This window comes from Miniopterus schreibersii (genome assembly GCF_964146895.1).
Source record: "Miniopterus schreibersii genome assembly, chromosome: 5".
Classification (NCBI taxonomy): Eukaryota; Metazoa; Chordata; class Mammalia; order Chiroptera; family Miniopteridae; genus Miniopterus; species Miniopterus schreibersii.
The window spans coordinates 75,216,358-75,242,265 of NC_138106.1; the positions used below are offsets into that span (position 1 = coordinate 75,216,358).

Here is a 25,908-nt window from a genome sequence, read left to right on the forward strand (position 1 = left end):
CGTATTTTTAAAATTAAGGCAGCTTGTAAACCTAAGTATATTTCAGCTTCAAGTGATGAATAGTAAAGTGTCATGAGAGGTGCTGAAGGATGTTAGAGGAAAAGGGGTTTTGGGACTACACATCCCTTAGAGCAGAGGAAAGAACACTTTACCGAGAGGTGAAAGATAAGAATTCTGCTTGCATCAGGTTTCTTGATAAGCCATTGTCCCTGTTCTTCCTTGAGTATGGAAGTTATTATATGCACCGTAGTCCCATATTACTGGCATGGTCTTACAGCATGAGCATTCTGATTTGTTTTAGCCACTCACAATAGATACAGCCTTGGACAGACTGAGGGAGACGAACTTCCCTGTAGTTTTATATTAGAGGCGTTTAATTATATACACTTCACTTTCTCACTATATAATTCTTTAAATGCTTATTATAGGAGTTCCGTTCAGCTAGCCTTCAGTTGGTTCTGCAGGGTGAGTGTTCAGTAATTTAGTTGTAATTTTATGTGGTCCTGAGAGAAGGTGAGCACTGCATTTACCTACTCCACCATCTTGACCAGAAGTCAAAATGTGCTAGGATTTCTGCTCGTTTGAATTGTGTGAGTCATCTCCATGTTTGCCACCCTAGCCAAACCACTTGTTGAATTCCTTTTGAATTATACAAACATGTACTTTGCATAAATAACTTGGCAGCTTTACTCTTTCCTTGTATTATTGTTTTCTGTGTCTCCCTAGTAAGATGAAACTAATACAGTTGTTCTAAAGATGATCGCAAGGTACTATATTAGATTTGTTATACCCCTGGAAAATAGATTTATTAGCTGTCATGTGCATATTTGTGTGTTTGTGTTTAGAGCCCTCTCACTAACGTTTTTGTGCCTGTGGGAAATGTTTACTTTGAATCTTTTCCCTCACAATCATCAATCTAGGTATAGTTACAATAGTTTTGGGCTGTGTGCCCAGAACCGCTCAGGAATGATGGGGAGTGATGATGCACGTGTGTGCATGTGCACCTGTGTGCACACACAAATACACATATACACACACCTGCAAGCTCCACTTTACAGTTGTTTACAGAATACAAGCTCAGCCCCTTCTCATTCAGCTTCCTGCAGCATGGAGTGAGCCCTGTAAGTGTTAGGTTTTTCTATTTGTTCTTAAAAGAAAAAGAGGAATATATGTTAACTTTTTGATATTCCTAATAACTATGATATTTTAAATAAAGAAAAAGGATATTCTACTACCAAGGATAAAAAGTAAGATTTCAGAGTTAAAGTATTTCAATGTTCATATACTTTGCAGTCTTTATCTGGCAGATGGTGGTAAAGTGGTAGAAAATATTATACCTGTGTGCATATCCTGATCCTGCCAAATTATTTTATTCATATATATATATATATATATATATATATATATATATATATATATATGATTTAACATGTCGTTTTGATATTCTGTGCTTAAGTTCAGCTTTCTGTCTAGGGAAAGCTAACCAGTCAAGTTGATAATGCAAGTAGTTAAGTATATGCTGACTTTAGTAAACACGTAATCATTTATCCATGTCAATTAAAAACTATATAAAATGTCTATCTCCAAGGCTCAAGCCAGTCAGAGTTCTTCACCTGGGAATTAATTGCTTCAAACTGACATGCATTTGTTTAATGATTGGGACTTCTCCTAAATGAAGGAAAAAATATTTTTAAATGTCCAGGTAAAACTTTATAGATAATGAAATGGGATTGTGTTAGAATTTATATTGTACAGATCTGAAATTTTAACCCCATCAAAAGAGGGAAGAAAATCATGGTGGTGTTTTATTTTATGGCCAAAGCAGTATCAAATTATTTCTTAATGTTTAGCAAAGCATGCATAGATCAAAACCCAAGGAGGATATTGCAATTGGAAATAATGAAAGGCAGATCCACATAATAAATATGACAAATACTAATCTAGGTCATGTGTAGAGGGGAGGAGGGGTGGGAAAAGATAGAAATCCCTTATAGAGATTGTATTTTAATATTAGAAGACAGAAAATGATAATAATTAAATTTATAGCATGTTAAAAATTGATAATACTATGGTGAAAAATCAGGACAAGTACAAGGGGGTGTGGGGAGGTGTTTTTCAGTTAGTGTATTCAGACCAGCCTTCTTATCTTTCCAGAAGCTTGAGCAGCAACAGCTTAAAATTTTAAAAGGTGTCTAGTCCTCAAAGAGTTCAAAATACAGTCCAATTAAGCTCGAATATTAAAAATTTTATATGACAGGAAAAGTGTTCTGATTCCAGGGAGAAAGGAATGCAAATGAGGGTCATCAAGGAAGTGGAGGCTAAGTTGGGTGTAAAAAGTAAGCTGGAGAATAAATAGATTCACTGTTACAGTTTCCATCACTTAAGGGAGCAGTTGAAATGGTCCAGGGTCTATAACAATTAATAATAATATAAATAGCAGCTAATAATCAGAGGGATTTTTTCAGTGCCAGCCACTGTGTTAAGCACTTGATGTGCATTGCTTCAGTTAATCTTCACAGCCCCCTGATCATAGTACTTTTGTTTTACCAACGAGAAACTAAGCCTCTAGGGAGTTCACTAACTTGTTTGTGAACTAGTTGATAGTTAGCAGAACTGGGGTTAGAATGTAATTGTTGGGCCCCAAAGTGCATTGATGCTCCCACCGTATTTGACTCTTTTAGGATGCTTTTCCTGTCCCTGTCTGTCTGCATGAAATGGCTCAGATGGTGCTTACCTACTGCTTATAATTGTCATTATTTTTCAGGGACTTTGAAGTTTCCAATTATTTTTTCCATTTATACATATTGCATTGGACTCCACTGAAGGCCGTATTAGTGTAAGTTTTAGGAAAGGTGTTTCTTTATAGCCTAAGTCAAAATTATTTTGAGTTCAAAGCATAGTGTTTTTTTAAAAAAAGAAATGTTGAATCTGCAAGATTGAAACTCATTTTGATGACAAAGTTTGTGGTTAAAAGGTGAATAAAAATCTGTCATTTTTTCTTCTGTAGTTCTAAATAATTGATGTTGCTTCATCAAATAATTGAATTTACAAGTTCTTTGGGTAATCTTTAATGACAGAGAGCAACTATTTTCAAGGCAGATTAGGCTAGAAATGTGGGCATGTTTTTTCCTTACTATTCTTTGTTGAGTTATTGAGAAACAATGACATTTTTAAATTTAAGTTATTTAATCTTCTAGAACAAAGAAAAAGACCTAATTAGGTTAGTCAAAGTATTCTGTAAAGTAGTTAGAATATATTTTCTATTTGCATAGAGAAATATGTAGCACTCAGTATTTTGTACTGTCTTTCGGTTTGCTATTTACTGATGTGTGTCATTAAGCATGCCTAACAATAAACTAATAATTTGCATGAAAATGCATTTCAAAAGGCATAGCACTCCATTAATTAGTGTGGTAGATAATGATATTTGTTTGATCCCTTCATTCTTTGAGTTTGTTTTATTGCTATTGTGCATTGTATACTTTCTAAAAATATACAGCCAAGGAAGTAAACTTGCAGGAACTGGAGTTAATTTTTTCATGTCAAATCAGAAACCTATTAATGAAACAAGCACATCCTAGCTTATACTAGAAGTATAGTTCTGCTTTACACTTAATTAAAATGTGTGGTTGTTGTGTAAACTTTTAATGAAGACAGTCTTCATAAACTTGAACGCAATATGTATCTCATGCATAAAGATACTGCTTTTACCATGGACACCAAAATTTTAATATGAACTAATAAGAGTAACCATCGCCACCACCACCCACAAAAACACATTTCCCCTTAAAGAGGTTTTGTTTGGCATTCATTTTATTTTAAAATATAGTTTGACTACATTCAGTAGTAAATTCTGTATTTATTTTCACATTACTGTCTATTTTGATTTTATTTTTAAAATATTATAGTATTGGGATATTTTAAAAACTAATATCAAGGAGAGAGAATATGCTAAATGCATATTTTCCCTTGAAAGTAACATAGTAATAGATGTCACGTTGCCATAAAATTGTTTTGAAAAAATAAAATATCAGAACTCACAGTGATAAATTTTTAAGTTATCATATATTCTAGATCACAGAAAGATGGAAATGCCTAAATATGACACACAAACACACCCCTACCTCACACTACCACAGATACACATTTGTAAAATATACAGCAACACATGACAAGTCTTTGGTACTCCTATATTTGGAAACAGATCAGAGAGAGCAAATAAATGTTATAATTTATGGCTGTTTCTGTGGCTCAGGACAATCAAGTAGGCATAATTTATCTATATTTATAAAATAAAGGGACAAATCTATTTGAAATGCTGTATAGCCATAACCTAAGTTTTTGTGGATTATAGATGGCAATAAATAAAATTCAGTTTACAAAACATAAAAAGGGAAGAATCATCCTAGAACATGTGGCACGTCCTGTGCTGGGTAGTTATTTTTAAACTGTTACAAACATAAAATTCCCCTCCCTTTTCAGCACCTGTTCTTAACTCTACCAGGTATTTGTCCACAGTTCCTTAGAATTTCATATCTAATTTTTTCTGCCTTTGATATAGATTCTCTCTCCTCAGGTTACTCAGCTCCAGAAGTTACTGCGATCATAATAGTATGGGTGGGATGATGAAGGATTCAGATCTGAAAATAACATACTAGTTCCACATATATAACCTTTGGCCTCCTGCACCCATTCAACCCAAACTCTACTCCTACCTCTCTCTGCCAGCCACCAATTTGTTCTCTGTGTACATGACCTTGGTTTCTTGTTTGTTTCTAAATATTTAAATAGCTTTAAATGATATCCAAATGGGTAGAAATCTATTTCATCTCCTTTTGGAAAAAATCTCCATAACCACTTTCATCTTTTTTTTCCCTACTATATTTTTCCAAATTGAGTAAGATTAATATTTTGGATCAGTATTTTTTTTTCACCAATTTTTTATTCATAGATTCTCAGGTGTACTTTTTTTTTTAACGTGTCTTTAATTGGGATTTATCTTACAATGATTGCCATGAAAATGATTTTTTTCTTTTTATTGGATTTATATACAAACTTCATCTTAAAACCAGCGATGTCTTAGATCTAAAGATACATGGAACTTACCAGCTTTGCCACCGTATGGTCATCTTAGTCACCAGAGAACCCCTTTCATTGTCTCTCAGTTTGAAGCCTCAGGGATTACCTTGTAATAAATGTTCTTAGCTTCATCAGCGGGAGTGAAGTGAGTTTAGTGCAGAATGATATAAATGATAGTACTTCTTACATCAAAATCCTTACACTTTGAACAGACACTTTATCAAGTGGCTGAGCAAACACAGCAGCTTTTGAAGTATTTGAAGAGCCATTGAGTTTGAGAGTCTTCATGCTTTCACTGCTCTTTACTCTTATTAGTGCAGGTCTTCAGAACATGGCTCTTCCTTGGTTCAGATTTAAGGATGTAGATTATAAAATAACACTTAAAACGTCTTACCTACTTCAACCTGTTGATAGATATATCAAATACTTAGGAAGCTCTTGAATTTAAAATAAGAAGAAATCATAATATTTTAAAATGACGTTCAAATGGATGGGGACCTATTTGCTCTCCTTTTAAAAAAAAATCTCCATGATAATTCTCTCATTCTTTTCCTACTCTATTTTACCAAATTGAGCAAGGTAAATTTTTGGTTCAATATTTTGTACTCAGCAATAAAATGACCAAATGAGCCTAATGAACAAGAAATGATCTGGAGCAAATACAGTAAACTTCATAGACTCCATAGGAATGTGAAGGATTCGTTCTTTAATGCCAATCTTTTAAATATCATTCGATTAATCATTTAGATGAGTATCACTTTATCTGCTTTTCTTATTTTTATTACTGTGTCATGTTCATTCTGGCCTCTTTATTCTTAGATCTTAACTCTAGGATTAAACAAGAAACTTCCTATGAAAACACTGATTCTCAGCATGAAACAGGTTCTCTCTTGTAGAGAGTAGGGTAGTCAGGTCTACATTTGACTTGGGTGTATGTACCAGCTTGGCCACTAAACTGGTTGTGTATCTTTGGACACAGAAATTCCCTTCTTCCACTTCGGTTTTCCCAAATTGAGCATCAGTTTCCTTACCACCTGAGTACAGTCCGTTGTACATCTAAAATCTCATCGATGTATCTGTGTCTCTCCACTTGCACTATCTGAGTTTAGCCATATTACTATCCGTTGACCATGGTTAGACTCCGGACTGGTTTCTCTGCCTTAGTATTTCCCTTGTCTGTTCTATTCTACCCCTGACCTCCAGGTTGATTTTCTTGGTTGTCATAACCTTTCTCACAAATCTTCAACATTGTCATACTTAATTACCAAAGTAAATCTTAACTGCCCAGCCCAACCTTCAAAACTTTTTTATATACAGACTGTCAGTCCTACCTTTTCTCTTGGTTCTTCCGCTCACTGAGTATTGCTTCCTGCTTTATTTATAGACATTCTTCCATGTTTGATCTCTCCTTATAGCCTGTAAGTTGCATGTAAACTAAAGCCATGTCTAAGTCATTTTTTAAAAATCACGCAGAGTGCCTCCCTTACACATTGTGTTATTTAGTAAGTGAAGGGGGGAGTAAAGATAGTTTCTTCTACTTTACTGTGATATTAAAAAGTTATGTAATTTTAGCTCTCTTGATGAATCAGAATTGTCATCCCGAATATCCGTTTCAGAGGTGTGCTCAGAACCTGTGATGAGAGGCGCTCCGCTAGGTATAGGGAGGCAGTGTGAGCAAAAGGGCATGTTGAGGAGTCCTGCTAAATTTATTCTGTCTACTCTGGACTTGGAAACCATATAAAGGAGCTAGTGTAAATAAGTGTGAATTAGTTCCCAGTTACATTTTCAGAGATTTTTTTTAGCGGAAGACGGGGGTCTAAAGGGGTTTTGGTGCTGTGTGGGTCCCATGTCGTGTGTGTGTGCGTGTGTGTGCCCGGGTGCACGCACCACACATGCTGTTAAGGGGGAGTGACGGGCTGCCTGAGGGAGAGAACAGGAACAGAATATCCAGTTGCTCAAATTGCCTATTTAAAAATTTTGTTTCAAGCAGTGTTCCTGAAAGATGGGGTTTTCCTGATACTTGAATGATATGTGGTAGTACCTTATAATTATAAGGCTCTTTCACAGTCACTACTTTTAGTTAGTGTTTTAAATCATTGGACTTTCTGGAGTTTAATGGTTGCATTTTCTAAAGGAAGTTATTCTGTTCCTAGGTAATATAGATAGAGGGCTGGGTATTTCCAGAAGTGGCCACACACAACAGAATTTCTCCTTCAAATTATAGATCAGAGAAATAGGTCTAAACTGATGTTTTAAAACTTGCATTATGGGTTTTGTAAGCTTTTCCTTTATAGCTACAAATTATATATATTAAGTGAATAGATTCTAACCATTTTAAGTATGATGATCCCTTTCAATGTCAAAAAGAAGTGGATCCTTATATAACAATTGTTCTGAAAGAAGTTTCTCACTCCTTGATTGAGAGACTTTATAGGCAAAAACTTACTATAAATTCTGTCTTTTTAATGAATCTATATTTTATTAATAAAAAAATGTACATTATTTGAAATATAGTACCAACTGTGTATTAATGACATAATTTAGTCTTCAGACAATTCCTAATGCTCATGGAGATTCCCACTCCCTTATAATAACATAGTCCCCAATTCAGTGAGGTCCTTATAGTAACACAACTACCAGTGATTGTCATCGAAAGGTTGGGATCCACTGCTTTTGATGATACATTGGCTTTCTTGAGACACTGCTACCAATAATCTGTGATGTTAATTAGTAATGGTTATATTTTTGCTTTTTGAAGATTTATGTAAGTATTTAATTAACTAGGATGAAGAACAAAAGCTAAACTTGTTTTAATAGTTCCTTTCATTCCACAATGTTTCATTTATTTACTGTGTTTCCAGTTACTTATTTTCACCATCTATATTTTACCACTAAATAAATTGGTGTGTTCAAATTATTTCCAGCTATATTTAGTGACTAGAATGTGCCTGTGCCCAGTAGTCATCTTTGGAATCTCAGTCTTTCTCCCCTCTCTCCACCCTTCTCTCTTCTCTCTTAGTTTCTCTATCTTTTAAACACACTAATGTGGTTGATTATCAGTTTGAATTTGAATCAGAGTAGGCTGACCTGGATTGACTGAACTGGAGCCACCCCACCCAGCTAAAGTGCCTCTTAAGTAGGTCCCTCTGAATCTCCCACCCAGACAGGGTTCCCTAAGGCATGAAAATGATGGCCATTGTTTGTTACCTACATGTACTTTTAATGTGATAATTTTTGCTATAATAAAAAGATGCAAAGATTTGTATACTAGAAAAAAGAAAACACAAAATACTTAAACCTATCTGTATCCCTCCTTAGGCTAAAGAAATTTAAGATTTCTCAGCATGGGTAGACCTGGAGAGTACTGGTATTATGCTAAGGGAAATAAGCCAGTCAGAGAAAGGCAAGTACCATATGATTTCACTTGTATGTGGAATCTAAGGGACAAAATAAACCAACCAACAAAATAAAAACAGACTCATAGATACGGAGAAAAGACTGACAGATGTCAGAGTGGAGGGGTGTTGTGGGGCTGGGTGAAAAAAGGTGACAGGATTAAGCAAAACAAAACAAAAACAAACTCACAGACACAACAGCATGGTGATTATCAGAAGGAAAGGGTGGGGGGAGGTAGACGGGGGAATAAATGGTGATGGGAGGAGACTTGACTTTGGGTGGTGAACACACAGTACAATACACAGATGATGTATTATAGAATTGTACACTTGAAACCTATAAATTATTAACCAGTGTCACCCCAACATGCTCAATTAACAAAAAGAAATTTAAGATTTCTAAGTACCTCTTATATTTTCTTGTGGAGTTTTGTATCAAAGTACCAAGTCTAGATAATATTGAGCATAATAAATTTGAACATGACCATAGCTTTTCCTTTATTGTAAATAGGATAATGCTAACATGTCTGATAACTCAGTGAAGAATCAGTTGTTAAATTGTGGCAAGATCACGGTTGCAACCTGAGTCCTCCTGTGGCATGATGGGTAGTATTTTACATGACCCTGTGTGTTAATAGCGTGATGCCTGTGACCACTGGGAGGAGAAGCCTGCTTGGCCTGCACTCTTCAGGCCACACATGGACACTTGGTTCACTGCTGTGCTCCTCTCTTTGATAACCAGGATCTAGAAAACTGGATGGGATTCAGAGATGGGGAAGGAATAAAAAGTATCACATGAGGAATGATCCAGGCTTCTGAGGTTATATTTAATACGTAGTTATTAACATATGTAGAGAACACATGGATATAACATAACTATTATTAAATATGTGAAGGTTATTGTATTTTGAACTTACTCCTTATGTATTTTCCGGGTAGAAATAATCCCAAGCAGTCAAATTGCGGTTCACAGTGGCGAGTTTCTGACCTGTGAAATGGGCTGCATTAAGAGAGATGCAGACTCCCCATGAGTGGGACACTCAGGCCCGGGCTGGATGGTCAGGAGAGGAGCCGCGGTAGAGGGATAACCGGGATCCCACCAGGCTGTGGACTGGGCACCTCCCTACGAAGCCCCTTCCAAACACGAGAATCTCTGAAATCCTACAAGAGTGAGGAGCCCACGTTAGGGTTTCACGGTGTTGCTGTCTGAGGACATAGTTGACAGTGTCTCACTCAACTCCTGAACCAGTCTGATTCCTTAAGCGCTGTACGTTCAAGATTGTGCTCGACTCAGATGTGGCCGAGTATGGAGGACACCAGAGGTTGGACCACAGCACCGATTTCTTCTCCGAGGCTTTTGCACACAATGGGCGTCCCCATTCTCTCTTGGTAAGTAAGGTTTTTAAGATACTTTCCTTGCATTCAAATTTAATACTTTATTTTTAAAGTGATGTCTTTGTCCAAAGAGAGAACTTTTCAACAAGTAAGGAGCATGCAGAAATGTGGGGGCGAGGGGAATAGAAAGGGTAACTGTGCTGAAAACCAGACGCCGTGTGTGATCCTCGACTGGGTTGGGTTTTGGAAAACTTATGGGAAGGGGCATTTGGTGGACAATTGGGGATGCTTAAATTTAATAGGATTAAAAATTATTTCTCAAAAAATAAGAAGAAAGCGTTTTAAAATGTTTTCTATCATGAACATTTCTATTTTTAATGCCACAATTTACTTCCCTTCTGTTCTTGCTTTCTCTATATTATTAAGCAGCTTTCTACATTATTGACTGTCTAATGTAGTTTAATTTAAAACAGCTTAAAAGAATCAATAAAAAATATCTTTTTTTTTTCTTTCATGTCAGTTGAAGACTGAATTCATTCTAGTTATAGAATTCTCTGGTTTCTTCATATTACTGAGGAAAGCATTAAATTATATAACTAATTTTCACTCTGTGTTATTAATATAAATGAAAGGATATTGCTTCAAACTACTCGGTTTAAGTTCTTTTTCAAATTTAGAGTTTAGAAACTCTCCAGACTTGAAAGAATTTTCCTTTTGGCCAGATAATAAGCTCAAGTCCACATCTCCCGGCTCTACAGCTTTCCTTTTCCTGACCTTCTCTCTCTCTCTCTCTCATCCTGCCCCTCTTTCATTTCTTTGTCTCAGATCTGCATTTTTTCCCACCATGGGAGGTCTTGGATTAAGATTTGTTTTCATGAAGCCAGGATATATCTAACAAATATATAGATAGCTTCATTATAGCTGTTAAATTCTTTCATTTTTCAAAAGTTTAGGTGTAAGTCGAGCAGGAGAATCTGTGGGACCCCTGGCTCCCTCACTTTTATACTATATTCCCACCTCTTAAAGGGATGCCAGCAGCTGACTCCGTAAACCACCTTGTTATATACAAAATTGATGTGCCAAAGACAGTGGCATGAAATAAGTGAAAAGAGCAAGAGTCAGTTGGTGATTATAGGCTCTGAAGAAAGTGCAGTGGCCACAGGAGACTTAGGTGTTACCCTGAGTGTATGTGTACGCATATGGGTGGTGGTGGTGATACTGATTTATCCTTAGATATAAGTATAGGCCCCTCTGCATTTTTAAGGGGGAGTGTTCAGAGGTGCTATCGGATTCTTTCCTCAAAGAGTGGTTGCTGTAGTTTGTGAGAATGCTCAGCTCTTCCATGTAAACAAAGATTGACAGAAATAGTTGCTGAAATGAACAAGCAGACTATCTTAAAGCTCTGAAGTAACCAGAGTTAGACACCCCTTGGGGTTAGGGAAGATGATTGTGCTGGTAAAGAGGAGTCACACAGGAGCAGCAACGGTTGTGGTGAAGCTGAACTTGAACCAGTTCAACCAGACAGAAAGGAGAAAGATTTGGACAGCAAAATTTTATGTAATAAAATTCTTATTCTACTGAAAACACCAGAGAAGGTCAGGGCAGAGAACCTAGGATGAAGCCCCCAGTCTGCCATTTACTGGCCGTGAGAACCTGAGTATTTTAACTTCCTTGTGCCTCAGTTTCCCTCATCTGTACAATGAGGATTAGTAAGAGTATTCTCCCTGCAGCAAGAGGTTCAGTAGCAAGGCCAAGCTTTCTGGAAACTGCAAAATGTTATTGCACATGTATTTTAAAGTTACTGTTATCCTGGCTATTCAGTCATTTGTAGGTATTTTAAGCTTGTCAAGACAACTCAGTGCCTTGAAGACATGCAATTAAGAAGACCTCTCAGTTTGGGGGAAATTATAACCTTCAGTGAGGGCTCTGGGTGTGGGCACAGACTGTCTTGGTGTCCTCTCATTTCTGTATGAGCAAAGGTATTCTGTCATAATTAAAACAAGCCAGCTAGCCAGTGGCAGGAGCAGCCAGGAGATTACTTTTCAAGCGCTAATTGCATTGATCTTGCAAGTATGAAACGTGCAGTTCTAAACTAGCAGGTGGACTGGAGAATGCACATGCGTCCCAATAGCAGGTGGAGGCAAACGGCATGGCAGGCGCCCGGCAGGCAGAGCAGAGGGGGCACAGCCACTGCCCGCGACAGGTTTCTGATCCCATCGGCCTGAAAGGTAAAGCTGAGCTGTGTCTTCCCGGCCGCAGCAGCAGCAGCCTCGTTTTCCAGGGCTACAGGTGCTTCAGGAATGACATTTAAATGAGTTTGTAGGCTCCAGATGCAGCGAGCACTAGTTTTAATGTTAGAATAAGGGAGCCCGAATAGACCAGAAAGTCCAATGAAACAGGTTCCTTCTGCCCTGCCCGTGTGGCTCAGCGGTTGAGCACTGACCTGGGATCCAGGAGATCGCGGTTAGGTTCCCGGTCAGGACACAAGCGGGGGTTGCGGGCTCCATCCCAGCAGGGGCGTGCAGGAGGCAGCCGATCAGTGACTCTGATCATTGATGCTTCTATTTCTCTCCCTCTCCCTTCCTGTCTCTGAAATCAATAAAGATATATTTTAAAAACAAACAAAAAAAAAACAACAAAAAAAACAGATTCCTTCTTGCCAGACTTATCCTTCAACGAGCCAGAGAAAAATTGCATTAAAAAACACACCTGTTATAAGAATGCCTCATTCTAATGGGACTCAGCCAAACTGATTCGTGTGTTCTGGGGTCTGGTCAGGTTTCATGACCAGACCAGCAGCGCTGTAGGGGTCCGGTCATCACCAGTGGGGGCTCACTTGTGCCCCCCACAGGCCTAGAGTAACGGGGAAGGGGGTGAAACTATAACTTTCCCCTTTTTCATGAGAGTTCTGCCCATCATAACTAGTGCACAGTATTGGCTGAAGCTTAATTTATAAGCTCTGTAGTCGTAGGGGTCTGCTGAGGAAGTGTGAAATCTGTTTTCAAAGACAGCAGCAGGCCGGGCGGGAGGAGCCTTGAAACAGCCGTACCTGCAGCCGCACCTGCTGCGCCGGGCGCCTCTGCGCGTGCGCTGTCCTGGACACCGAAGCCGAGGAGCTAGTCCTGCGGCTCCACCGCGTCAGCGGCTCCCAAACGCCAGGCGGCCCCCAGAGCTGCTCCTTTCTGCCGCGCAGGCCCTTTTCAGAAAGTCCGTTTTAGCATAACCATTTCTTTACATTTTGGTTCTTGATACAGAAACTTCGATATCAGTTCACGGGGGGGGGGGGGGGGGGGGCTTCTTTCTCTGCTCTGGTTCATAGATTGAAATTTCATGACACAAAAGGAAGAACAGAGATTATTGAACCTGAAATGGAATGAATTAGATTTCCTTTACAGTAACTCAACCCGAACGGTGAAAAGCGAATAGAACAATAGTTTTAGCATTTATTATTTTCCCAGGTAGGCTCCTTATCAGTAAGAAGTAGATCTGTGTATAGAAGGCCTCCCTTAATCCCAAGCGATAAAGTCCAAGACCCCCAGTGGATGCCTGAAACCACAGATACTACCACATATACTATGTTTTTTCCTACACATACCGACCTGTGACAAGTTTAATTTATAAATTTGGCACAGTAAGAGAGTAACAACAATTTATAATAAAGTAGAACAGTTGTAACAGCATACTATAATAATAAAAGCTATGTGAATGCTGTCTCTCTCAAAGTATCTTACTGCTCTGTACTCACCTTTTCACTTAAAGGAAGCCCGTCACTGCTTCTCTTTGGCCTCTCCCAACTGCCAGCATCGCTCCTCTTGCACCTAAGGGTCATTATCAAGTATAAGGGAAACTTGAACACAAGCACTGTGATACTGCAACAGTCAGGTGCTAACCAAGACAGCCGAGTGACTGTTGGACAGGTAGTATGTGCAGCTGGAGATGCTGGACAAAGGTCGATTCACAGGGGCGAGGTTGAGAGAGGGTGGGAGATTTCATCACGGCACTCAGAATGGTGTTCACTTTAAAACTTAGGAATTGTTTAGTTCTGGAATTTTCAATTTAATCCTTTTGGACCACAGTTGACTGCTGGTAACTGAAATTGTGGAAAGCAAAACCATGGGTAAGGGGGGGGCTACTGTATTCCCATTCTAAATTTGAGGGTTCAAAAGTAGACTTTTGGCTTAAGTATGGGGGTTGGCATAGAGGTATCTTTTTTATTGTCCCTCAGCTGTAAGTATTGAAAAGACAACTTAGCAGTTGGGAAATGTCCTTTACTCTCTCCAAAATTATGAAAATGTTTAATTTTCAGACAAAAAAAATCAAACTTCTTAAAGTTTACTCTTTTTACTATTTCTAACCTAGATAAGATACAATATATTTCTGTATAGAAAGAGTTAGTGCATCACTTCTCAGTTAATCCTCATACAAAATAATGCATTAGAATAAGATTTTTTTCTTAGAGCATATTTTATGAATTAAAGCATGTTCATGAAAATTAAAATTATTTTATCTGTCACTCATATTTTTCAAAATAATTTGTAATATTTTTTATAACAAATGTATGTATGTAGACTGTTGTAGATCTAATGACCTTTTCATTAAATGATCACCCTTCAATTATGTGCTTATGGTAAATTTAACAATTTCTGAGAACATTTTAAAATTAGACTTTAAATTATTTTTTACTTGAAGTTATTAAATATTCTGTTTTCAAACTTGTCACACCTGTTTTCAAAAATTGTGCAATTCATTTTTATAACTTAATTATAATCCTAGAAGAATATACTACTTTTCCTGTATGACATAGTACAGTAGATTATTATGTGATCAGTTATTTTTTTAGCTGTACTAATGGTTGGCATAGTGATTAAGTCATTAAGGTAGTCAAAATAACTGGCTAGATTAACTTGCATTTTGACTCTAAATAAAGGAATTGGATGATACTGTGGCGTTCTGGTTTCTCATGAAGAGTGGACTATAAATATAGCTGGAAACAGGTGAAATTCATGGCCATACATTACATCATCTCATGTTCTTAATGTGATCCTAGCTACAAAGTGTTTAGGACTTACTGGCTAGTAAATGGGCAGAGTATATTTGTTTATCAGCATATATTATCTCTGGCTTACACACTAAATGGTTTTCATATACATGTACTTAAATATAAATAGTTTATATTTAAATATACTTAAACATTTATGTTTAAATCTTAAAGTGTGTTCATATTTTTTCTATTGCTGTATGAATCAAAACTATTTTTAGAATTAAAATTATAAAATGAGAGTTATAGAGCCAATACTTAGCACTAAATTATAGAGCCCCCAAACTGTCCATGTCTGTAGTTGTCTCATCATAAGGATCAGCTCTGATTATCTTAAGTCCTGAAGTATAATTGGCAGTAATTTCCTATCCACTAAGAAAACTGATTGCGTACTCAGAACCCTAATAAAGAAAACTCAAGATTCCATACATAGCCAGAGTTAAGAAAAACCACTTGCTTGGGGAAATTCTTTCCTGTTGCTTATACTGCAAGGGCTCTAGAGCAACATAGACACACGCTGGTCATCAACACTACAGTGAAAAAAATGCTATAATTACACAGTGTTCTCCTTAATGGTATTACACAATTATCAGCAGAAGGTTTTTGAGCAGATAGTAGTAAGAGGTCTCTAAGTGTGACTGGAATTGGCATCATAAAGCTCCTTCCATAAAATGACCAGCATCATTTAGTGAGAGTTCTTGGAGCATTTTTTTAAACCATTAAATGCCGAAATCAGAAACACTCACTTGCATATATTGCAAACCTGGAACTTAGGTCATCCCTTTGTTTTACTTTTAAATTTGGGCCAGCCAGTGTACCAAAAAGTAACAGAGTAAGGTTGTTTCTAGATTATCAGTTTATAATTATCATTTAATATTATTGAATCCCTATCAGGTTATGAATAAAACAGATACCAAAACTGGATAAATAGGGTCCAAATAGGAGGCTGAGGTGACCTGTCCCCATACATCCCTCGGCCACACACTGAGCTGGGGCCTGTCATTATTTGTACTGGGCCTGATGTGTGCGTTTCACTGCATCTTCCTCAGGAAACTTGCACTTATCACAATCTTTTGTCTGCATATTGGGCCACATAATAATCAGCAACATGTTTCTAATGTAAAAGGGAGCTGAAATTCTTTTGTTCACTTCCAGTGCTATTGAGAAATTTTGATTGGTCTTCCGTTTTAGGATGCTCGCAACAAAACAGTTGAGAACCATTCTGACTATAACCTGCTGTCCCACTAATTAGTTACACCTAGTTGCTCTGATTCCCCAAACTAAACCTAGGGTAGAGTTCACATGTGGCAGCCTCCTTTGGAAGGACAGGACACTCTTTTGATTTAGGCCTGTTTTGGTAAGACTTGGTAGGGAATTGGGTGAATCTGACTATTGGTTTCTTTTATTTCTCCTACTTTGCTTTGCTCTGTGTGTTGCTTTAATCTGAAAATATTGAATGGAAGGCATTGCATTAGTAATTAAGTTGTGATGTGGTTTAAAAGCTATAGGACATTAAAAACAATGTGTAAATGTTAGGGAAACAGATTGTGGCATAAAGATACATGGTTTCTCCTCAATTAATGATTGCAAGGCTATGATATTTATCTTTTGAAAGCCCTGGATTGCAAACCTGACTGTGAGACATTGAGCTACCCAGTGACTCCGCATTTATGACATTTTTCTCAGATGATGATGCTCATTCCCTAAATCATGTTATTTTTAATTGAATATGAGAAAAACTCTTCTCTAGTTATTAAATTCACATTATACATTTCTCAGAATGCTATCACTTTAAAACTGCTTTCATCAAAACTAACCAACTGTATTGGTTTATTTGATGTTTTTAAAGAGTTGTAAGAGTCCTTTATCTGGGAAAACCTTAAGGGGAAACATCGTGTTCATTTGCAGAGCTGAGGTGCGTGAGACATACAATGCACTATTGATCTCACTGTTATTTATTCCCTTACTCAGCACTCCTTTTCCCACCCAGTCATCGCTGGCGCCCACTCAGAGGAGAGTGGAGACATGTAGCCTCTGCCCTCCTAAAGCTCAGGGTCTGGGGGGGAGAAGAAACTGATCATGAACTTGAAAAAAAAATCACAAGCTGTGTTAAGTGCTCAGAAAGAAACAAAAATGGTGCTGTGATAGAAAATGAAATGGAAACACCGTCATATCTAGTGTTATCAAGAAACACCTCTCCGTGGAGCTGGGGAATTTCAAGAAATTCCAGGAGATAAAGCAGCAGTAGGTTACAGGGCGTGGTGAGCACAGGACACAGCATGGCCGAGACTGGGGTGTGAGGTGCTTCAGGACCCTAGAGGCCCCTGTGGCTGGAGGTGGTGAGCGAGGAAGGGAAGAGACAAGTGGGGCAGAGCCTCGGTGAGGGATGCACTTAGGCAAAAGGAGCTGCTGCGTCAGAACTCTGCGGGCCTGGAGAGGATGGGTTTTGTATTTTAAGTTCAGTAGCAAGCCTTTTGATCGTCTTAAAATACACTTAGGATCCCTTATATTTTAAGTTTTTGTTCTTAAAATGTGATAGAAAATAAAAACAAGATGACAACTATCTTGTGTTAAGCCGTGTTCTGCATCTTGCATTTATTCACCTGAAAACACTAACACTGCGACAGGTAGGACAGCCTTCTTTCCCACCTCTCGGTGCGGACACAGCAGTGAGGTCCCTTTGCAGCCCTGGTGTCCTGAATATCGGTTTTTGTAAAGCGAATGGAGCCCTCCAGTGGCGACTGCTTTAAATGAGTCTCACGGCGCCGCCAGGACGGTTGAGAGCTGGGGGAACAGTCTCCTCCCAGCCTGTAGAATTGTAAGGCAGCTGTGGCCTCCGGCAGATGTGAGCGGGCCCCCCATCCCTTTGCTGAGCGACCTCACCGTCAGCGTCATGCAGGTGCACTGACGTGCTGTGTTGCCCTTAGGTGTACATTCCAAGCCGAGTGGCCCTCATCCTGCAGAACGTGGACCTGCCCAACTGAAGAGCTGGGACTCCGCTCCAGCAGGGAAGGATGCGTGTGCTGTTTTCCTGCTCTCACTGTCGCACAGCTCATAACGTGGAAGCTCTTCAAAATGCAGTGTCTAGGCAAACGTCAGGTGTCTGAAGTTCAGTATTGGTTTTTGCAGATGAATGCCAAACTTTTCTTTAGGAAGTAGAGGGGAATATTTCTGAAATTTCAGGGGTCTTAGACGGTATTTTCCAGATATCTAAGCCGCTAGAATTCTCAAATGAAGAATTACATATAATGTCTTTAAACAGCATTACTTTCCTGGCCAATTATTTGCTGCTTTTAAATCTGAATTTGAATCATGTGTCACATACGATTTCTGTTGAATGTATCTGGTATTTTTTTAAGGTGGATATTTGGAGGCTTTATTTGTTCTAATATCCCATGGTCTGACTTAAGAGGTACTAAGATTGTTACTATGTTTTTTTCAAGCTACCTTTAGAAATAATGTAATAAATGTGTAGCAATAATATAAAATTAAGAATTGAATTATAGATAATATAAAAGTCATTATCTATGAACTCATCCATGCCTCATTTTGTATAAGTTCTTTCTATTTTGTGATCTCTTGCTCACTTAGTATCTTGGTAGATGCTGATATCTCAGTCTTTCTGAAGGCCTGTAATGTTTCAGAAAAATGTCTTTTACTTTCAATAAATAAAAATAATTGCAAAATTGCCTTTGCTAGTGTTTATTTTGCTGTACTATTGTGGGGATTGATTTAGAATGAATATTAAAATGCCTATCTCAATTCTGAAACCTTCCCCACATATATGCACGTCATGGGGGTTCATAGTATTTTTTTCTTTAGGTACTATTTTGTAACTTGAAATTATATTAACCAACTCACATATCTAAGCTACTCTCTAGCAGTAAACCTGAGCATTTTGAGAAGCTGAATTAACTACCTCAACTCAGTGGATACTCAATCATGAAATTACCCCTCAGGTTATGAAACAGTAGGCCATAGGTCTAAAATCATCGATAGGTAATTCATTCATAACTAAGAAATTACAATGTACTTATAAGGCATAAAGTATCTGTCATTTTTTAAAGATCTAATTTTTTTCCTTTTTATTGACTGCTTTTTGTTTATTTGTTTTTAGTCTGATTATTTGTGGCCAGTAAGGAGTACTTAGAAGCCTTTCTATTAAAAACTGGTTCAGTAATAGAAGAGATTAGCAAAAAGAGACTTTCATAGCTGACTCTATATGTTAACCATCTTCTTTGTAACTTTTTCCAATAAAGCCTTGAATCTAGGTCTGAAGTGTGTTACTTGCTTTAGCTTCAAAGCAGAGTCACAGTTTGATGGAGGCGTCGGCGATGCCAGCTGATGCGGTCACGTGCCAGGAAACACGACTGACAGCCCCCGTGATGCCTTTGCCGTTACAGGTCTGTTACTAATATCGCAGCACCGCCCTGCTGGGCACTGTACCTGCTACTGATGGCACGGCGTGCAACCAGGATTTTTCATGTTCTAGTTTATAATTTCTCATGTATTAACAGAGAGGCAGATTTTCTATTATGACTCTTTGAAAATGACAAGAGATTACTTCATACCTGGAGCCTTTTTTTCTTCCCCTGGTGTCTTCTGTGGCAAGGTCAGAAGGACCCAAATCATCATTTTCGATTTTCCATGGTATTGATTGACCTTTCTAATATGTTCTTTAGATTTCACCACCTAAAGTTCAAAGTTAATAATGTAAGTTAGTTGCCTTTGTCAAGTGTCCCCCTGCCAAAAAAAAAAATAGAATAATAAACAGATCTTGCTAGGTAGGAATTATAAGAATACATGCAAACAGTAAACCATTAAGAATCCAAAATGGAATGTAGTTGGGTTTTTGTTTTGTTTTTCCCTGTCTTTCATAGCAAACAGCCTTTACAGAACATTCCAGTATTCCAGTATATTTCACTTTAGGCCTTCCTTGTTGTATCAGTAACATTCTGTTCATCATGTAATCTGGTGAGAAGTTCTTTCTTTTTATTGGTTAAACACGTTCAGTCATCGCAACAGAGAGATACAAATTTTACTCTGTGTGCCTCATAATAAAGTTTCTTTCCTCTGGTGTGTTTATTACCAGCATAAAAAATGAGAGTGATCTGTCTTTGTTGACTCTTTCAGAATAGGTTTTTATTTTATTTTATTGTTGAGAATATTACAGATGTCCCCCATCTTCTTCCCTTGCCCCCTCCCCCATCTCCTCCCCACCCCAGGCCCCCACCTGTCCCTTGCCTGTGTCCGTGGGCTGTGCATATGTGCTTATAAGTCCTTTGGCTAATCTCTCCCTGCCCTCCTTCCCTCTGTCTGTCAGTCTGCTCCATGCTTCCATGTCTGTGGTCCTACCTTATTCATCAATCTATTCTGTTCCTTAGATTCTACAGTATTTTTAATCTTTTAATTTTTTTATGTCTAGAAAACAGATGACTACAGATTTCTTCTCACCATCTTTTAATATTAGCAAGTGAGTGCTAGTAAATACTCTTCTATCCAAAACAGAATTTTCCCCTAATGCTAATGCTGCTTAGGGTTTTAGTGTCATAGTAGCTTACTCAGAAAATGCCATGATTTTTAACAGTCAGAAATCAAATTGTACACATTTTTCCTAGAATGCTTCCCACTTTATAACCCTTGGCCTCTGAGGGCCAGCCCCTTTCATATTTTCTTTCTGCACAGTTGCTGTTTCTCACCTTGCCCAGTTCCTCGCTCATGTCATATCATCTCTGGTGTAAAATGAGGGATTTAACCACCATGTTTCTCAAGTTCAAAAATCAACCAGTGCCAATAAGGAGACTTTCCTCCTGGCCACTGTAAAAGAGCCCAGGCATTTCCTCCTCTGCCTGGAGCCCGCCCTCAGCAGGACCGCCTGAGCGTTGGTCACCCCTCAGGGTTACCGTTGCTCCGAGGGGTCGTGGGGAGGCAGGCTGGGTGGGGAACCGCGGGCAGGCCTAGGGAAGGCAGGGCGAGGAAGGTGTCCTGTCCGCTTGCAGCTTCAGGACAAGTGTCTTTTCACCCTCTCTGGTCCTGCAGCCACTGAACTTGGAGATGAAAGCAACATAAAATCGGTTTCCCGTTGCCCTTCCCGTGCAGAACGAAGGAGCCAGAGCAGACGCACCCGATAAAAACCCGCACAGTGAAGCGCTTTCTGGCTGGACTTGACCCTGTCAGGTTCCTTCTTCTTGCCCGTTGTGCGCCGGGGCCTACACCGGCGTTTGTTAGCCTCGAGAGTTTCATTAATCCGCATATTCCTTACAGGATGATAAGCACTGAGCTCTGAACTCTGCTAGGTGGACTATTTTGATGAAAGAAAACAGAAATCTGAGGCATAGCAATGTCATGTCCTTTGTTCAGTGGAGTTCATTTATCATTCACAACGCTCTAGGAAGGAAATGTAGATAAATTTCCGCACTAAACCAGCCTTCAGGGGGAAAGAAATCAAATGAACTCCCTACTAATTTTTCTGCTCTATTATCTTATTAATGGTGATTTGTAGACAATTGCAGAGAAACATTCATTCTTGAGGCAGAATTTCTTAATTGGTAGTGTGAGAAATGAAGGTACAGTAGCTGTAAGTGGTTTTGTCTTTCTATAATTTAGAACGTTACGTCTGGATTTTTAACTCTTGACAAAAGTAGGCAGGGAATGTAATGTTTATTTACATGAAAAAGTATATATTTTGTGATACATATGCTTAGACTGAAGGGCATGCCATTCAGAAGTTTACTTATGACCTACAATTTGTCCTGCCATTTCTGTGGACCTGAAAGAGGTTATTTGGCTGTTACGTGCCCTGTGTAGACCACGTCCCCTAGGAGCCTGCCGCCTAGAATATAATGGGCAGAAAACCTAGTTCAAGTACAGCTCCTCACTCCCAGCGCCTCAGTTTAGAAAGCACTCACTTGACTTAGCTCTTGCCCAGGGTTGTAAGACAGTTAAGGTGAAAGGAAAACGAAAAAATTCATCGCCCTGGGTTTGATAAATGCTGTTATTTGATCAACAGCTACACGGATGGTGAGCTGGTGTTTGGAGACAGCTTCCAAATCCACTGTCAGGAACACACCTCCCGCCCGCCCCTGTCAGTCCTCGGAGGCTCCACTCCGTTACCGGCCCTCTCCCAGGCGGGGTGCGTGGGCTGCTGTCCCGGGAAGGGGTCTGGCATTTCCTCCAGCGCCTAAGGGACCAAAACATCAGCCCCCCTCCTCCGCTCATTGCAGCCTTTCTCCGAGTTCACTAGGACGTCACAGTGAATTCCATTCCCCTGCAGCCAGGGTGTCAGCTGCCCTCAGACTTTGTGCTGCTATATCCCAGGCTTGTGATGGATGCTAACAGCCTCTTGGTGGTCCCGCTAGGGCAGCGTAAACTTATGGGAAGTGAAATAGCCACGGACACCCTCCAGCCAGGGGGCCACCCAGGCGCTGAGGGCCTGCTGCTCACCCCTCCCCTGCGCACAGCCCGGCCTGCACGACCAGCGGGAAGAATGAATCAACGCCGAGGAAACGAGGCTGCACAGCCCAGCTCGGAGGGCAGAGACCGTTCGGCCCGCCATTTTTTTGGATTGGAAGTCTGTGATCGGAAAAACACATCTTCATTAAATCATGTTTGCACAGCTAAATGTGAATTTCTTGAAGAAGGGAGAGAGGGATTAACCACCGACCTGCACTTTTCACCACTGTCTCGTGCCGCTGTCCCCAATATCCACAGGCTCCACCTGCACAGATACCCAGGCCCCGCTAAGGGACAGGAGCATCCTGGGGTTCGCTCTCCGCAGGGGGCTCCGGGACCAACCCCTTGCTGATACCCAAGGATGACCATACTCACAATAAGACTGTCATGCCACGTGAGGGTGTAAATTAAATGAGATGTGTTCACACTGTGTGGCCTGCTGACCTGAGGTAACAGGAAAGAGGGATGTGTGGCTGTGTGACTAAGTCCAGTGAACAGATACGTATTTATAGCACACGTAGGGGTGTGTGAACACACAGGCATGTGCATAATTCATAAGTAAAATGAAAACCCACGAAGAATTGGAGAGCTCCAGTATTTATCTTGAACTAATGAATCACTCGATCTCTGTGTGACACCCGTACTCAATTTATAGATGTTTTTCTAACTGCGTTGTGAGCACCAAATCTAAACACACGATTTTCCCTGGATTTAACTAAGTTTTTCAAAGTTGGGGATGAAACGCAGTATATGTTTCAGTTCCTTTAGAACATTTCTCACCTCAAACTGTTCGGCTGTTTTTTATTTTTTCCTCTAGAAAGAGAAAAGGAAGGAAATGAAATACCTTTATAACTTCTTTATTTATGTTCACTAGGGATTCTTTTTAACGGAGTTTGTAGTGTCACTTTCTATTCACTCCAGTGATATAAATGATGGAAAACACTGCGTGTGATTTCCTTTCACAAATGCCTCTAGCCATGTTGTCAAAGCCATGTTGTCAACTATTGATTGAAACCAATCATGACAGAGCCCCCCATACACCCAGGGTCAGTCTCCTCTATTCTTTCTTATGATAAGTGGGCGTCACTCACTGTAGAGGAACCGCAGTGGAAGGCCTAATTTTTTTTTTTTTTTAATATATATCTTTATTGATTTCCGAGAGAGGAAAGGAGAGGGAGAGAGAGAGAGAGAAACATCAATGCTGAGAGAGTCATTGATCGGCTGCCTCCTGCACGCCCCCGACCCGGGATTGAGCCCGCAACCCAGACATGTGCCCTGACCGAGAATCGAACCCCGATCGCCTGGATCCTAGGTCGTCACTCAACCGCTGAGCCACGCCCGGCCGGGCGGCCTAATTCTTTACGGAGCTGCGTTTCATGGGTATTTTCTTTAAAGACACACTGTGTTGGCGCCCACCTCTCCAGCGCTTTCTTATTACCATGCCCAGTTCTGGCGCTTAAGACACATTATCACTGAGTCCCGTCCACTGTGCCACTGAATTATTAGCATCCCCGTGTGGGTCCAGGTTCATGCCCACCCTCCCGCACTCGGCCGTCTTCCAGATGCATCGCTGGTGGTCCCTAGATGTGGGATCACAATGTGGCTCTTCCTGGTGTTGTCTGTCTTTAATTGGATTTGAACGGCTTTGCTGGGGAAATGGGATGACATTTGAAGCCAGACGGGCTTGTAATGCCCCGCACAGTTTTGTCGGGTTCCTGGAATTGTTGTCGTGTGTCGCATTAAAGTGAAGAAGAGAGATAGAGAAACAAGCTGGTGGCGTAGGTAACAGCTGCACCCGCCGCGTCCCGCAACCACATCAAAATCACAACTAAAATACAGAACCACCACCACTCAGAGACTCCTGAGATCCGGCTGCACAGAAGCCCCACAGCCAGGGAGCTGAAGCAGCACCGAGAGGGTAGGAGGGGCGGAGACGCGGGCGGGGTGGGGCTGAATCACAGAGACACAGCCACAGGCCCACACCCGGTGCCACGGGGTAAACCCTGGAGGGCATCTCAGTGGTGGAGGTTTCCCAGAGGAGGGAGGGGTCCCAGCCCCACAGCAGGCCCCCAGCCCAGGGCTCCAGGCCGGGAAGAGACGTCCCCACAACAACGGGCTGTGAAACCAGCGGGGACTGTCCCTGAGGGTCGCGGAGGCTGCGGGAGCCCCAGCAGCTCCTCCTAAAGGGCCCGGCACGGACCCACTCGGACGGTCCCTCTGAGCCCAGCACCGGGCAGCAGCCTGAAAGGACCCGGGACACTCGGGGGGAACTAACCTGCCTGGAATCCGGGCGAGAGCTGGAGGGAGGCTTCCTCCCAGGCAGAAGGGCTGGCGGAGGCCATGGCTCCTGTGGCGAGTCCTCCCCGCACACAGCCGGCAGGCAGGCGCCATATTTGAGTCGCCAGCACCTGACTCCCACCTTTGGCCCCGCCCCGTGATTCCCGGAGGCCCCACCCCCCACCTGCAGCTCATCCAGGCCATTTCCAGGGGCTTTTCTGTGCAAGTGGCTCTCGAGCCTCATGCTTAGGACTTTCCCAAAATCTCTCAAACAAGCAGCAGCTGCCCCATAGGGCTTGATTACCATGCCCAGTCCTGGCACTAGCGGCAGCCTGCACAGGCCCATAGCTTGGCCTCTCCTGGGCACCTGCAAGCCCAGCACAAGTAGCAGCCACCTACGGTTTGCTGTGTAGCTCATGCTGGGGGGCCCTGGGCAAGGGACAGACGAGGCTGACTTTGCACCTCCAAGGAGTCCCCAGAGACAGTGCACCTGGTGGTCAGACTCGACCACGCTGGATTACAACCCTACCACATCCACGAGTGACACTTAAGGGGCACACTTGGTGAACACCAAAGCTCCACTGAAGTAAATCCTGCTCCATAGGGGTGTCTCCAGCACAGCAGCCCTTTGGCTGTAGGTGCAGCTGGTCCTCACAGCCGATTGGCCTGGGGGTCAGTTCCTCCCAGTGATGCCAACAGCAACCAAGGGTCAACTACAACAGGACAGTGCACACAGCCCACACAGGGGAGCACCTAGAAGACCCAGCTCAGGGGACTGGGGAAGCTGAGCCACTGGACCCTACAGGACACTTACTACACAAAGCCACTCTACAAATTCCAGGAGACATGGCAGCTCTACCTAATACATAGAAACAAACACCTGGAAGCAGCCAAAATGTGGAGGCAAAGAAACATGTCACAAAGGAAAGAACAGAAGAAATCTCTAGAAGAGGAACTAAATGAAATAGATCCAAGCAAGCTAACAGATACAGAGTTCAGAATTATGGTTATAAGGATGCTCAAGGATCTTAGTAAGACTATTAAGAAAACAAGTGAGACCATCGAGGACATAATAAAGTACCAATTTGAAATGAAGGCTACAGGAACTGAAATGAAGAATAATTTACAGGGAATCAACAGTAGAGCAGAGGACGCTGAGAATCAAATCAGCAATTTGGAACATGAGGAAACAAAAAACACCCAACCAGAAAAGCAAAAAGAGAAAAGAATCCAGAAATATGAAGATAGTATAAGGAGCCTCTGGAACAACTTCAAGAGGCCCCACTTTCGTATTATTGGGGTACCAGGAGGAGAGGAAAGAGAGCAAGAAAT

At 40.7% G+C, this 25,908-nt stretch overlaps 1 protein-coding gene across 1 annotated transcript in view; it reads left to right on the plus strand.

The window, feature by feature from the left end:
• The window catches only part of GBE1 (1,4-alpha-glucan branching enzyme 1), a 258,450-nt gene extending 238,516 nt beyond the window's left edge, over positions 1–19,934 (plus strand). The window contains exons 15-16 of the mRNA XM_081137631.1: positions 9,746–9,863; positions 17,775–19,934. Of these exons, the coding sequence (XP_080993757.1) occupies positions 9,746–9,863; positions 17,775–17,831 (175 nt within the window). The 3' untranslated portion in view covers positions 17,832–19,934. The remainder of the gene's footprint in view (positions 1–9,745; positions 9,864–17,774) is intronic.
• The last annotated feature ends 5,974 nt before the right edge of the window (positions 19,935–25,908 follow it).